The 14,998-nt window shown below is 42.5% G+C and overlaps 1 protein-coding gene across 5 annotated transcripts in view; it reads left to right on the forward strand.

Annotated features, from left to right (window-relative positions):
• Window positions 1–945: 945 nt before the first annotated feature.
• The window catches only part of LOC135363252 (mitotic spindle assembly checkpoint protein MAD2A-like), a 30,756-nt gene continuing 16,703 nt past the window's right edge, over window positions 946–14,998 (forward strand). For 2 of the 5 annotated variants that reach the window (XR_010408905.1, XM_064583888.1), the window contains exons 1-5: window positions 1,742–2,851; window positions 6,352–6,724; window positions 10,758–10,878; window positions 12,107–12,210; window positions 12,526–12,615. Coding sequence is in view for 3 of the 5 variants with exons in the window: in XM_064583888.1 (XP_064439958.1) it covers window positions 6,652–6,724; window positions 10,758–10,878; window positions 12,107–12,210; window positions 12,526–12,615 (388 nt within the window). In the remaining 2 variants the exon portion in view is untranslated. Of the gene's footprint in view, window positions 1,389–1,734; window positions 2,852–6,351; window positions 6,725–10,757; window positions 10,879–12,106; window positions 12,211–12,525; window positions 12,616–12,922; window positions 14,819–14,998 lie in introns of those variants that run through there. The other 3 variants (XM_064583887.1, XM_064583886.1, XR_010408906.1) reach the window with 3 other exon arrangements.

The following is a 14,998-nucleotide window of genomic DNA, read 5'->3' on the forward strand; positions in this document are numbered from 1 at the left end:
AGTTTGAAAGGACTTTGTTAAAAGTATGTCAGCTAAATCACTATGGGTATATCACTGCTAATGGTGTCGTTCACACGTTGTGAAACATACAACTCCATATTTCATTCTGCCCCCAAATTAGGTCATTGCAAAATACCGTTATTAAAACTGCAAATTGCGGGACAAGGAGATGGAGATGAGAACAAAGCAAAAGGAAGACACCAATTCCTTTTTGGAAAGCATGATTGGGATAGGACAAAATAGAGTAGGAAAGCTGAGCCCTTTGAAACGGATACTTTTTTGTGGGGTGTGTGTTAATTCCATTTAAATATAAATGACTAATAAAACTTGGGCTAACCAGTCTGCTCTGTACTATCCCCGGGTAGCGTCTATGCTCTCTAACCTAATTGTACAGAGGTTCCCTTGTCTTCTGACTTCATACACAAACCATGATGATTACTTCAGTTTTACCTTTTCCTTTTCCCAGAAAATCTTGTTGCAGTCATAAAAAGGGAATGTTTGATGCAAAGACGCCTACTTTATAATTATTTGTGGTTATTAACAACATAGTAATTACGGAAATGCCTTTGTTGGAAGTTACCCACCAGGAGCCGCAAATCCGTGGCACACCCCCCCGGGCTGCCTGGGCTCGGAGGAAGGTCGATCCCTGCACCTTCCAGACCCAAGCCCTGGGGAGGAAAGCGAGGCCGGGCGGTCACTGTTCACTCAGACCTGAGAAAAGTCGCCAGGGTAGCCGCACCTCTTACTTTTGGTGGAAGGTTCCCCTAACTCCAGCTTTCAGGACTTGGGATGGGCGCACACATCGCGACTCTCCCTTTCGTACTGTGGGGCACTCTGCGAACACACCCCCAGTCACCTCTGCGCGCTCCCCCGGAACCCGCTCAGCCCACAGCGCACCCCAGCGGCCGAGCGGCCTCCTTCCAGCGGCGGCCACTTAGCGGCCGGAGAGCTCGCCAGTTGCCTCCGCCGCCGCCTTGGAATCTGGGGACCCGACAGACGGCGAGACCCAGCCTCCGCCCGACCCCGGCGAGGCCGCGCGGCTGCTGCGCCTGCCCCACCCGCCGCACCTGGGAGCGGTGATCACCAGGAGAGGTGGGGCGTGGCGAGCGGCTGGCCGGGCGCCGGAGCAGCTTCGCCAAAAGCCAGCCGGACCGGCGCAAGGCGGAGGGGGAGGGTCTCGGGGCAGAGGCCGGCTCCTCCGAGGGAGAGACCCCAGCTGGGGTGGAAAACGGCACAAACCAGCTGCACAGACGCTGGGCGCGGATCATGGAGCGGGCCAGCCCCGGCTCCGGGGAGTCGAAGCTGCAGCGGGACCAGGATTCCGTGGAAGCGTGGCTGGATGATCACTGGGACTTTACCTGCTCTTACTTTGTTAGGAAAGCCACCAGGTAAGAAGAGGACCCCTGGAAGACCCACCCGGGGCGCTGAGAGTGACCTGGGGGCTCATCTCTCTCCCTTACTGAATTTTCCTCTTCCTTTACCATTAAACGACCTCGGTTCCCAGGCCCTTTGCTTTTGAAGTAGGTCTTTGGTCCTGTTAGGGTGTAGACACCTCGACTTTATGGCTAGTACAGTCGAAAAGCCCAAGCGTGGGATTCGATCCAACTTGCTCAAAAAGTTCAATGCAAAAATGTACATGCGGACCCCCCCCCCCCCAACACACACACACGGCCGGTGAGAGCAAGATTATTCCCTGAGAGCAAGATTATTTACATACATCCGCGCTCACGGGCCTTCCCCCAGCCCTTCTTTAGCCTCCTAGTCCCCCTAAATCTCCTCAGCGAAACCAAAACAGTTTTGAGCCCCTTCCCTGCGGCTCCGGAAGCACCATTTCCAACTCGGTCCCAGCAGCTCCGCTCCTCCCCCGTCCCCCCTCGCCCTGGCCCTTGGCGGGCGGGGAAGTCGGGGTAGGGGCGAGACCACGAGGAGCCCAAAGGCAGCAACATGCCGGAGTCTTCCCAGAGTAAGCGCTGTCGCCTTTTGCCCCTTTCCAGTCCCTTGCTTGGCCCGGCGCTTCCTTTCACTCTCTCTTGCTCCCAAGGCGGCGCCGCTGAAAGGGCTCCGCAGAGGGGTTCGCGGCGCGCACACAAAGGGCGCTGGGGAGGCGCGGCGGGAGCCGACAGCGGGGCGCTGACGGGTCCCGCGCAGCCCCAGCCGACCCCAGAGGCCAGCTCTTCCCGGTCGAGAGCCAAGCGCCGGGCGGCCGCTGCCGAGGGCGGGGAGGAGGGTGCCTGTCCTTTGGGAGGTGGCTGCCCGGGGGGCAGTTGGGGCGCGCGTGGGAAAGGCTCCCGTAGAGTTGGGGAGGAATTGAGGTTGAAGCCGAGGAAGGAGGGGCCGGAGCAGAGAGTGGAGGCGGGCGGATGCCCTGAAGCCTGAGGAGTTGGTGAGAAGCCGCTGCGCGGGCAAAGGCTTCTACACGCGGACTCCGACTGACTCCAGGACGCGCCTCTTTGGAGAAGAGTCCCGGACCCGCCGCCGCCGCCGCCGCCGCCTCCAGGCAGCGGCCGTCGGGCAGCCGGCGCTGGCTGCCTTGGCCGCCAGGAAAGCGCACTCAGGGCGGTGATGGTGGAGCGGCCGGCCGAGGCTCGGCGCTGGGCTCCCCCCCGCCGGCGTTCGGCCTCCGCTCTGCCGGGCGCTCCCCGCCAGGGGGCGGCGCAGCGCGGAGCGAGCGGGCTGCGGCGGGCGGCGGCCCGGTGGCGGGGTCGGTAAGGGAGCAGGCTTGGAGTCACCGCCTCCCCTGGGCACGTCGTCGCCCCCCGGCGCCTCCCGGAGTCCAGAGTCTGCGGAGGCCGCGTGGTCTGCACTTCGACCTTCCTATGTTTGCTGTGTTGCCCTTTGGAGACAAAACAAGGTAGTCCCTTCAGCATCCCCCCACTTGCCACTTTACCTTGGGGGCGCGGGGCTGGGTGCTGGCTGGGGGCGCCCAGCGGGGGCGGGGGGGCAGAGGGATGCTTCATTGAAAATGGACTGTCTGATATTTTTGTCTTCCTTTATTCTCTTACGGTGTATTCCTTTGGGATTTTAGAAGGGGCTCTTTTTAAGGCAGTTTCTCCTAAACGAGTTTGTGTCGATTTCATCCCTTTCGGGGGTCTTGGACAGAGGCGATAGCTTAGGGCAAATCTTATCTCTTCCGTTTAATTACTCCGCCCTCCTTTTAAAGTCCTCTTTCCCCGCTTTGGCTGTCTTCCTTCAAAATCTGAATCTGGAGCAACCAGAGGATAAACCCTGAAAAGAAAAGTGGTTTCTTTTCAAAGGACAGTTTCCTGCGAGTTCGGGGTGAGGCACGAAGGCCATCTAGATCTGGAATTATTGATTGTTGTGGGCCCCCAGTTTTCAAAGGTCACCTGCTACTCCGAGGCCATCTGTCCCTAGTTTCCTTTCACCCTTGCACACTTCCACTTTTCTGCCCCCATTGAATGGGGAGCGGGCAGGAGAGCTGGGCTGATTTTTTTCAGTGTGTCAGGCTGTTCTTTGGAGATGTTCTGTAGGCAGATTATTAGTAGTTGAAAGAAAAAAGTGATTTGTCTTACAAATCAACATCAGTGTCCTCTTCTTTTTTTCCTTCTCTCCCTTTAAAGACAGAAACTTAGGATAGTTTGGTGATCTTTTTAAGTAGTCATACATAAGAACACTTCACTCAGAGCCTGCCAAATCTTTGAAAGTAACATTTTATTGGAAGTTAAATGGAAGGGGTTACATTTAATTTTCTTTTCACATTACTTTTTCTCCCAAGTAGCACAGGATTACAGTCCTCATTTCTCAAAGTTACACTTTTCTGTGTAAAATTTAGATCATCTGAAACTCTATATAAAGACTTTTTTAGTTACGGTTTTTATATTATAGTTGATGTTGACAATAGGCTGACCACTTTCTATGACATGTATGTGTATATATATTCTTATATATTTCTAAGAGTTTATGTTGAGTAAAACTTGGAAAACGAAAGTGTAAACTATTTAAGAGTAGTACAGGCCCTCATTAAGTATAAAGTGCTGAAAGTTGTCAGTTTAAAGAATATGATCTAAGAGCTTGTGTGTAGTCAGAGGTTCCTGTTTGGGCTTATATTTGGTGGCATTAACTAGAGATTTAAGATTGAGAGATTAGACAGTAGTTGATTATAAAAATTCCAAACTTCTAAACCCAGTGTGATTCATATGGTTGTGGTAAAAACTTATTGCAGACATTTTAACTTTATAGCTAGGATTTTTTTTTTTTTCTTTTAACTAGAAGCTGTTACTCTGCTTTTATCCTGTTTGTTACACTCTGTAAGTGTAAAATGAGTACTGTGTGTGATTCAGGACCCCATGAGACAGTTCTGTAGAAACATTTAACATGTTTTTAAATTTAAAATAAATTTGGATTCACTTAGATTGGCCATCTGTGCCGGTAAACAGGCATGTTGATGGAACTACTTCCATGCATGACATTCATGCATGCTTTTTTATCCTATTCCCAAACTGAATGATCTGTACTCAGTAGTAGTCACTGAACAGAATGAAGGTTTCTGGCATCCCTAAATTCTCATTTAAATACCCGTGAATTTTGGTTGACCTTGAAAGCAGTTCGGCTGCTATATTACATTGTTTCCTATAACTATCTTCAAATACAGAGCTAAGCACCTAGTTCAAAGCTACAAGCTTGGAGCATAGATGCTTTTTAGTAATCACAGCCTGTTTATGTGAATTTGAGTGTCAGTTGAACAATTCAGAACATAATCTATTGGCATAAAAATTAACTGGAGACTAGTAAACTACAACATATGGAAACTCCCACCCTCACCATTCTAGACAACTTTGCAGTTCTACCCGCCTGAGATACTACTGTGTTAATTAAGGGCTCTAATCTTCATGCATTTGCAAATGAAGGCTTCCGGGTGCTAATGCCACTTTAACAGCTGTTGTTATTCTTGACAGCATATTAAAATAATGTTACCTTTCATTAGTTACTAATCATTTCTGCCATTGTGGGTTATGTTTTAGATCATTTAGTATTGTAGGGGTAACGTGATTGACTTCTTATTGCTTTGTTTTGTACTAGGCAAAAGCTTGAGAATATTTGACATATAATGGAAATAGGAGTTACTAATGAGGACCAGTTTTTATGACCGCTTGGCTCAAAGTCCAGAAACCGAAGTTTTACACTTCCATGTAACTTTCTATGAGAGACTTTTTACTTGACACTGCAAAACTGTGCTGAATTAGTTGACATTCTGGGTCCTGTGTTTGAGACTTTTTTCTTTTCTCTTTTCTTTCTTTCATATTTTTTTCTTATCTCTAAAAGCTGTAACATTTTTATTGGCAAGATATTTGTATTAAAATCAGATGATGGATATAAAATAAATATTGCCATCCACTTTTTAAAAACACTGTTTCTGTAATTACATAGGAATATCGTTTTCAGTTTTCAAACAAATGATTTGTTAAGCATATTTTATTAAGCTGTCAGTAGTGTTGAAGATAATAAAACCCTGTGGTTATTGACTCAGTGTGACTTTAATATTATTTATAATATTTTTTATGATGGTAATTCTGATGCAGTAATGACCTTTTCTTTTTGTATTGTTTATAAACAGGGTTCATATGGTCAGCTTTAAGCTGCTTTTTTAGTGCCCTGAAAGTACTCATGTGTATCAGATTCTTTCCTCCTAAAAGAAGCTGTAGGAGCCCTTATAATGATGTTTCTCATTGCCCTTCTATCGCTAGTGTTCTCAGGGTTTCAAATTCAGATCCGTTTTAGAGTCTGCAATGCAAGGTCATGATTCCTAACAATGTGGTAGAATTAATGCAGTGGCAATTATTCATAGTTGCATATCTCAAAATAAATCTATTTGCTTAGCTAACAAAAACTTAAGTAGGCATATAGTACAATTCAGTAGCTTTTTTTCAGATCTGTGAAAATGGCTGATATTTTCATAAGATCATGTTTTCAACACCTCAAGGTGTACAATTTTTAGCATTTTGAATATGGTGTGCAACAAAATTTTCTTTTAAAGTAATTCCACGTAAATATTTAAGTATTTAAAATATCTGAAACTGACCCTCCCCCCTCTCATGTGCTCTCTCTCATTCTCTCTCTCTCAAATAAATAAATTCTTTTTTTTTTTTTAAGGTTTTTATCCATTTATTTGACAGAGAGAGACAATGAGAGAGGAAACACAAGCAGGGGGAGTGGGACAGGGAGAAGCAGGCCCCCCGCGGAGCAGGGAGCCCGATGCGGGGCTCGATCCCAAGACCCTGGGACCACGACCTGAGCTGAAGGCAGACGCCCAACGACTGAGCCACCCAGGCGCCCCAATAAATAAAATCTTTAAAAAAAAAACCCAAACCAGGTTTTGGCGTCTTCTTCCCTCAGGCCGGTCTAGTAGACCACAACTACACACGCCCAGCCGGGACCCTGCGGAGCTTGACCACCCAGAACTGGGCGACCACGCCTACCCCCTGCGCCTGCGGACAGGCCAGCTCCGAAAAGCGCCCAGAGGACCTGCAGGCCCCGCCCCACGGGGCGGGGCCTAGAGGCTCATCGCGCCTGCGCCGAGGCCCGAGGGCGTGCTGCGCCGTTACTTTTGAAACGAGTGGCGGGGAACTGCTGTGGGCGTCTCCGCCGTCGCTCTCTGCCGGGGGGAAGCGCACTCCTTCGTCTGTAGGACTGGCCATGGCGCTGCAGCTCTCCCGGGAGCAAGGCATCACCCTGCGCGGGAGCGCCGAAACCGTGGCCGAGTTCTTCTGTAAGTCCTCCTCGCGCAGGCCGGAGGGCGGGGTGAACTGAGGCCAGGCCGCCCGGTAGGCCCGTGGCTCAGCCACGGAGGCGGGGGAAGCGGTAGGGGGCGGAGGGGAGGCCGCGAGGCCGCGAGGCCGAGAATTAAGCTCTCTCTGCCCCAGCCTCCTGCCCGGCGGGAGAATCTAGGAAGAAGCGGATGCAGACGCCGCCTCCGGGCTCCTTGCTAATGGTGGAGCTTGAGGCCTAGGTGCTGCTGAGGCCTGCGGCGCGATGTAGCCCCTCCACCTGCAGCGTTGCTTTCAACTACAGAGCCAGGCCCTTTCCGCCCGCCCCCAGCCTCCGCGACTTAAGAGGGCGTAGGGCCGGGGTGGGGGCCACGTATATTTTTAACAACCCCTCGGCCCCTCTTTGATTCTGGTATTGGCGGTGATGGACTAGATTTAGGAAACGCCATTCCGGACCAGGACAGTTGTGCCTTCTGATAGAATCTGGCAGGACTTGTGAGGAGAAAAGGAGGAAAAAGAGGGAAAGGTTTGCTGAGAGCATTGCAGAGAACAGTTAATCAGTTGCTAACTGAGATGCAAAAGCCTATTTTGACACCCTCTAACCACATAATCTGAATTGGGACTTGGATTACAGTGAGTTGTAGTACTACTTTGACAGTAGATTAATGCCGTTTGGCGCTTTTCTCTTTTTTTGCCACAGAAATGCAGGTATCGTGTTCTCTCTTAATTAGAAGCAAGGTTTTAAGAATGTTTAATGCCACTTTTTACCTACTCTGCTTTCAGCAAAACACCCACAAACACGTTAAGGCATTTATGGTTTTATACCATTAATGAAACGTAGCCACATCTAAATATGTTTTATTTTCCAGAGTTACAAAGTGATAATGACTTTTCTTTAACATTCCTTTTGTTTCCGGCATTTGGCATCAACAGCATTTTATATCAGCGTGGCATATATCCATCTGAAACCTTTACTAGAGTGCAGAAATATGGACTCACCTTGCTTGTAACAACGGATCCTGAGCTCATAAAATACCTAAATAATGTGGTGGAACCGCCGAAAGGTATTTAATTGTTGCAAACCATTTTGAGTTTTGCAGGCCTTGTAGAAACCCATATTTTCTGGCATCTTGGTGGTCATTTTTCAGCTCTGTACAAAAAGGTATAAAACACTACAGCCTCAAATATAGTGATTCTTAATTGGAAGGAAGCAAATAATATATAAATTGAAAGAAAGTCCACCCTTCCCATACTGCAGTTTGAGTGGGTTGAATATCTTGATATTAGGAATCTGATATGGCTTCACAAAACTGTCTCCATCAACTTCCTTAGAAATGATTTTTGCAGTTCATGTAGCCAGATGGAACAAGTTGGAATTTTCTGTCCTTATGATGGTGTTCACTATCGGAGAAAAATCCACTGTATATTTTTAACATATATTTTCTGTAACTGCCTAGAGTTTAAAGCCATCATTACTTAAAGGAAAATAAAATTGGATCCAACCTGGAAACTAAACTTAAAGAAAAGAACTGCTAAGTAATAGAGCACCCAGTAGAGTTTTATTTTTTATATATTTCCATTTGTCTTTTTTAAAATCCTGCCTTTAATCAGTAAGCCTTTTCTATCTGAACACTCACTGTTTTTCTTTAGCTCAAGAAATTACTGTATTGAATCAATACTTGTTCTCCATCTATTCCTTTTTCCCCTCATATTTTTCTCTACTTAGGATTCTCACTTCTAATTTTTCTGTTGTAGGATGTTTCTCCGTAGCTCCCCATTTGATCTTCCAAAACTAGTTCCAAAAAACACTAGTCATCTTTTTTTCTTAATTCATGAGTCATATATATTTCTTTGTATCAAGTAGCTTTATTTTTAAAATTAGATTAATTGGGTTTTTTTTTGGATTATCTTCAGGGCTAAAAAGTAAGATTATTAGTAAGCAACTAATAATCTATATCATCTTAATTTGATGGAGAAGCAAGCCCCACCTAAGCTACTGGTTTTTGGGTTGTCTCCTTTAAGACTACACTGAGGATATTTCTTCACCTCGGATGTAGCAGACCTTCCTCTTTAATTTCTCCCTTTTATTTTAGTTAAAATGGAGGAATTGCTCTTCTTAGAGGCAAATTGTTCAATCTGAATCCCCATTCTTCTAGCCTTAAGGATTTTATCCTAGTTCTTCTCTGGTATTTTTGATTTCTTTGTTTTGATCTCTCTTCAGTTTTAAAAGAAAAAAATTTCCACCCACGCCAAATCCTTAAGTTACTACCCAATTTCTTCCTTTTCAGAGCTAAATTGAGAAAAAGTTGATATATGTCAAGAAAAAGTTGATACATACGACAGCCCGTGTCTAGCAAGTGGCTATTTTTGTACTGCCTGCAAACTAAGAATGTTTTCAGATTTTTTTTTTTTTTTTAAGATTTTATTTATTTGAGAGAGAGAATGAGATAGAGCATGAGGGGGGGAGGGTCAGAGGGAGAAGCAGACTCCCTGCTGAGCAGGGAGCCCGATGCGGGACTCGATCCCGGGACTCCAGGATCATGACCTGAGCCGAAGGCAGTCGCTTAACCAACTGAGCCACCCAGGCGCCCTGTTTTCAGATTTTTAAAGGGCTGTTTTTTAAAGACTATGCAACAGAGACCTAGGTGGCCCACAAACCCTAAATATTACAAAATTGTTTTGTCTCTTAAAAAAAGAAAAAAAACCACTACAGATTCCTGAGTATACTATCCCAATTTCCAAGATTAATTCAGGGCTTGTCCTGAGGCCCTCTTCTCACTATAATCTCTCTCTAGGATGATGTCTGACATGTACATAGCTTCACTAACAACCTTGGTGTAGTTGACTCACAAATGTACATCCAACCCAATTCTCCTAATTGTGCTCATATATTTCGTGGCTCCGTTGATATCTTCATCTGGCTATCCCAGTGATACCTGAAAACTAAACTTAAGGCGCTCCTGGCTGGCTCAGTCAATGGAGCATGCAACTCTTGATCTCGAGATATTAAGTTCCAGCCTCATGTTGGGTGTGGAGATTACTTAAAAATAAAATCTTAAAACTTAAGCATCATCTCCCATTTGCATTCTTTTTCTCAGTGAATGGATCAGCCATCCAACTAGCGATATAAACTAGGAAGTTGGGAGCTATCTCAGTCTTTCTTCTTGCTTACTCATAAGTAGTCAATAAATCCTAACAGTTTTAACCATGAAGTCTCTTGAATCTATCTGCTGATCCATCTCTACCAGCTTATCCTTCTCTAAGCCTTCATTACCTCTTGCTTGAATTGCTAATTAATTGGTGTCTCTAGATCCCCTCTTTACCTCTACTCTGCTTTCCACATCACAGCCAGAAGGATAGTTCTGAAATACAAATTTAATTACATCACACCATACTTCAAATACAGTAATGACTTCCCTGGTTCTTGAAGTGTAACTTCTTTAATTTGGCCCATATGGCCTTGCATGGTCTGACCCCTGTGTATCGTACACAAACTGACCTTGTTCATTCTCCCCTTTCTTTACTGCAGTTGTATTACCCTTCTTTCAATCCTCTGGTCAGATGCTCTTCCCTTTTCAATATTTAAGACCTGTACCCTTTTCTGTATCATTTTGCATATTTAATGATAATTTATTTGTAGAACTGAAGTCAAGTGAGAACTCCCTGAGTGAGTCCAATTTTCCTCTCTTATGCTCTCATTGCGTCACATACTGCACCTTCATAGCGTTTACCACAATTAGAATCTTATATTTATCGGTGCAGTGATTAGATTAATGGCCATCTCCTGCATCTTACTTGGATTAGGGTGTACTTCCTGTTTTCTACTCTGTCTTCAGCACTCAGTACTATATCTGGTACAAATACTGAGAATTTGAAAACAGGAGCTAGGTTATTGTGGGGCAGGTTTTCTGTACAGGTTGGCAGAGTTCCAAAATACTAGCGGTAGGAATTTGCTGAGGATAGAAAGTGAGACCTGGGAAGAGAGTTGTTTTGTAATGCAGTGAAACAAAAAAGATTCCTCGTTATGTATTGCAGATTGGTTATACAAGTGTTCAGTTCAGAAACTGGTGGTTGTCATCTCAAATATTGAAAGTGGTGAGGTCCTTGAAAGGTGGCAATTTGATATTGAGTGTGACAAGACTGCCAAAGATGACAGGTAAGTATGAAGTAAATTGCTTCCATTTTTACAGATCTTTTTCCAAAACTGTTTTCTTCTACTAGATGAGTTCTACTTATATTGAACTAGTTTCATATAAAGTAGTTTGTTTCTAAGTATGTTAGATGTGATCTTTAATCTCCTGTGGAGAAGGATTGGGCTCACAAATTGTGCTCACGAAAGAATTTTGCCTATCACGGACTTTTAACATCATTGCGCTTAGGCTAAATCCATAAATTTCAAACTTTAGTGTTTATGATGCTATATGTAAAGCTACCATGGTGTCCGTCCTAGGTGGGCCATTTCATGAATTGTAGAAAGGTACTTTTAACCATGAAGTATTATCCTAGACTTTCTCCCAGCTTACTGTGCAGCTCTACTGTATTTCATTTAATGCTACAAACTTCTTAGACACTCCCCCTTTTTTTTTTTTTTTTTAGGATTTTATTTATTTATTTAATAGAGCATGCGAGAGAGGGAACATAAACGGGGAGTGGGAGAGGGAGAAGCAGGCTTCCCGCCAAGCAGGGAGCCCGATGTGGGGCTCAATCCCAGGACCCGGGAATCATGATCTGAGCCAAAGGCAGTCGCTTAACTACCTGAGCCACCCAGGCGCCCCTCCTTAGACACTTATTAAACTGAAGTTTTTAGATTATCTGGATGGGAGATGCCCATCATTATATGCTAATTTCTAGCATCGTCCTAGGCATGCTTACCTGTAAACTCTGAACTCTCTCTCATAATGAAATGATGGAGTTTGCTCCTGAAGCCTTTGGTCTGTTTTAGAAAATGTTTAATTATTAACGCCATACACGATTAACATCTTATTTGAGGCAATAGGAAATTAGACATTTAGGCATTACTAAAAATGCCAAAATGATTATACCGATTCAATATTTTAGATACTCCTTGTTATCTTTATTTTAAGACATGCTGAAGCTTTCCTGACTTGAAGTACTTGGCAGGTTTTCTAGTCATCTGTTATTTAATGACCTGATACTAAGAACAACCCTAAAAAATGATTGGAAGGATAAATGAAATAATAGAGATACATATTGGGCCTACTAAGTTTCTTAAGGACATATATTTATTTTCATTTAAAAAAAAAAAACTCCTTTTGAATGCATTACTTATTTGATTTTGGAAGCATTTAATCAGATAAATAATCTTACCTGTGTTTCAAATAACTTGTTAAAACTTAAAATGAATTAATTGGTTTCTTTGATAGTGCACCCAGAGAAAAGTCTCAGAAAGCTATCCAAGATGAAATCCGTTCAGTGATCAGACAGATCACAGCTACGGTGACATTTCTGCCACTATTGGAAGTTTCTTGTAAGTATTATACAACTTCACACTGGCTTAAATTTGTTGTGGAAAAGACTAAGCTACTACTTTAAGAATTAACGCGCTCATTAAGTTTTTTCTTAATTATAAATGTCATGTTATATGAATGAGAAAAGTGTGATAAAGCTAAAGTAATGCTATTTGCATTTAATTTACAAGTGCTGAAAAGGAAAGCAATGAAAGTATTCTACAGTACTCACTCTTGAATATTTTGATGTAATTTCTTTCATTATTTTTATTTTCTACACATTTCTATGTATATAATTAAGATTTATAGCTATAATTGTGTCTTTGTTTTCTTAGTTACTCCTTCATTCATCAGATATATCCTAAATACCTACTACATGCCAGATGCTGTTCTGGGCACTGGGATACAGCTGTCACAGAACCAAGGTATTATCTTTTCTATGGCTTAGATTCATGCTGTCTCATGATTAATTTTATACTTTCTGCAAATATTTTTAGTGGTTTTCTCTTTAAAAAAAAAAAAACTTGAGTTTTTCATAAAGTAAAAGGAGTACAGTGTTTTCTGTACTAAAATTTCCATTGAGGAAAAGCAATTAGTTAATATAATTGATTAGAGATCAAGGTAAACTAGCTTTTCTGACACTATAGATGGTTCAAATGTGAAAGACACAGGAAGGGTGGTTGTACTTTAGAAAAAAATAATTGTACTTTAATGATCTTATCGCCAATTTAGGTTCATTTGATCTACTGATACATACAGACAAAGATTTGGTTGTACCTGAAAAATGGGAAGAGTCGGGACCACAGTTTATTACCAATTCTGAGGAAGTCCGTCCCTTCGTTTATTTACTACTACAATCCACAAAGTAAATAGCATGGTGGCCTACAAAATTCCTGTCAATGACTGAGGATAAGATAAGGACAGTGATGTACTTATAACTCTCAGATGTGGTTTTCCTGAAACCAAGTCAACTATAGTTGATACATTTTGTTTCACTGGTTAATTTTTAGATGGGGAAAACTTAACATTATACTTGTATTGAACTGTGCATAATTGTTCCATTTTTTGGTACCTGTATGACTTTATACAGGGTTGGTATAAATTATTGCACATTGTTCAGAAGGGAACTAGCAGATTACATCAGCATTGTTAATGTCAATTCCTTTAAAGGTGGTAACTGTAGATGGAAAGCTTTTGCCATAAAGCTAAATGCCTTCTTAAACCTTTTGGTCAAGTACCTTGATTCGGAATATAGGTAGGCAGATATTTAAATATAAAATACAGCAAAAGAAGTCCGAATATTCAGAGTCTTTGTTTAGATCCTGAAATTATCTAATGATAATCTGTAAGTAATGAAATACTGCTCCTGTTAGGTCCTTTTGCCATTTATTTTATTTGTATATTTTCCGTATTAAAAGCATTTCCAATTATTTGATTTTAATTTATATAACTTGAACTTACAAAGCTATGTATATTGCCACTGTTTAAATTCCTGTGATACAGAACACTTAAAATTTTTTTTTTATGTTTTATAAAATCAAGCTTTAAATGATGTAATAAAGTTAAGTATGTATATTTTAATTTGTCTTAACATATTTTTATATTGGTGTGGTATTAACACAGTTAAATAGTAGGATGGATTCAGTATAGCAAATAATATCTTGTACCTACCAGGGCCTAAGAATACAAACTTGAGTCAGTCTGGAGGTGCTTTCAATTTAATGGACAAGCTTTGATTATACCCCTTTAATCTTATAACTGTGGACTTAAAATAAGCATCATTCTTTGTATAAAATAATACATGTCATTTGTTAGCGTATGTTGGGCTGTAGAACTTTTCTATACTCCTAGCCTTATTGCTAGCCTAGTCTTCCTTATTTTGCCAAGGTCAGTTGAAGGCAGACTTCTAAAAAGTCTCTTCTAATCTCTGTTCTAAATCTTATCTCATTTTGTAATAATTAAGTGCTTAGTATCAGGCACTGTTCTAAGCTCTTTATATGTATTAACTCGTTAATCTTCACTATAAAGTAAAAACACATAGCCTGTATCCATTCCTTCAAAAATTACAAAGTGAACACCTGTTAACGTGCCAAGTATTGGGATGACTGAAACAGGGTCCTGGCCTTTCTGAAGTTTGAGATATGAAGGAGAGGAAAGTACATGGCAAGCTTCCAAGAAGTAACTACACAGATTTATCACATATGTATTTGTCTTTGTTATTTCACCTGAATGATCTGTTTGATCCTGTTGCCTGCTTGTTAAGAATAAAGGGCAATTCTCTCACTACAAGACAAGTGTAGGTCCCCGTATTTGATGATGGGTGTAGTGAATGCTGTTGCAAAAGCCCATTCCCTTGAGAGTTGAAGCTATCTAATTTTAGAGGTCCACCCACAACTCTTGCCTGAATAAGAAAAGTAGTTATGCAGAAATGGAAATGATTTTGAATTAGGTATGGTCAAGCGTCTGGTTTTCCAACATGAGATATAGTACAAAGTGGTCACTAGTAAGATTAAAACATTTGCATTCTTGGCTGTACATAACCTTCATAACATGACACATTAGGTTGAGAAAGAAAGCAGAAATGGAAGTTCAGTAGAAATATGGAGAGAGTTGAAAATTCTGGAACTACTTTTGGGACAAAAGTTTGAAATTCTTTTCAGAAAGCAGTAACTGCTTTAGGAAACACAATGCCTCTGCTAAATGGCCGGAAATAATGTGGTTCTTCCCCCACAAAAGCTCACTGGTAGCAACTTTCTTAATATATCATTGATAATACTTAAATTTCTGTCATTTGTGTTTTTATTTACC

Source organism: Mirounga angustirostris, unplaced genomic scaffold (assembly GCF_029215605.1).
Source record: "Mirounga angustirostris isolate CCGP_5_RB_7025 unplaced genomic scaffold, mMirAng1.0.hap1 SCAF_81, whole genome shotgun sequence".
NCBI classification, from domain to species: Eukaryota; Metazoa; Chordata; class Mammalia; order Carnivora; family Phocidae; genus Mirounga; species Mirounga angustirostris.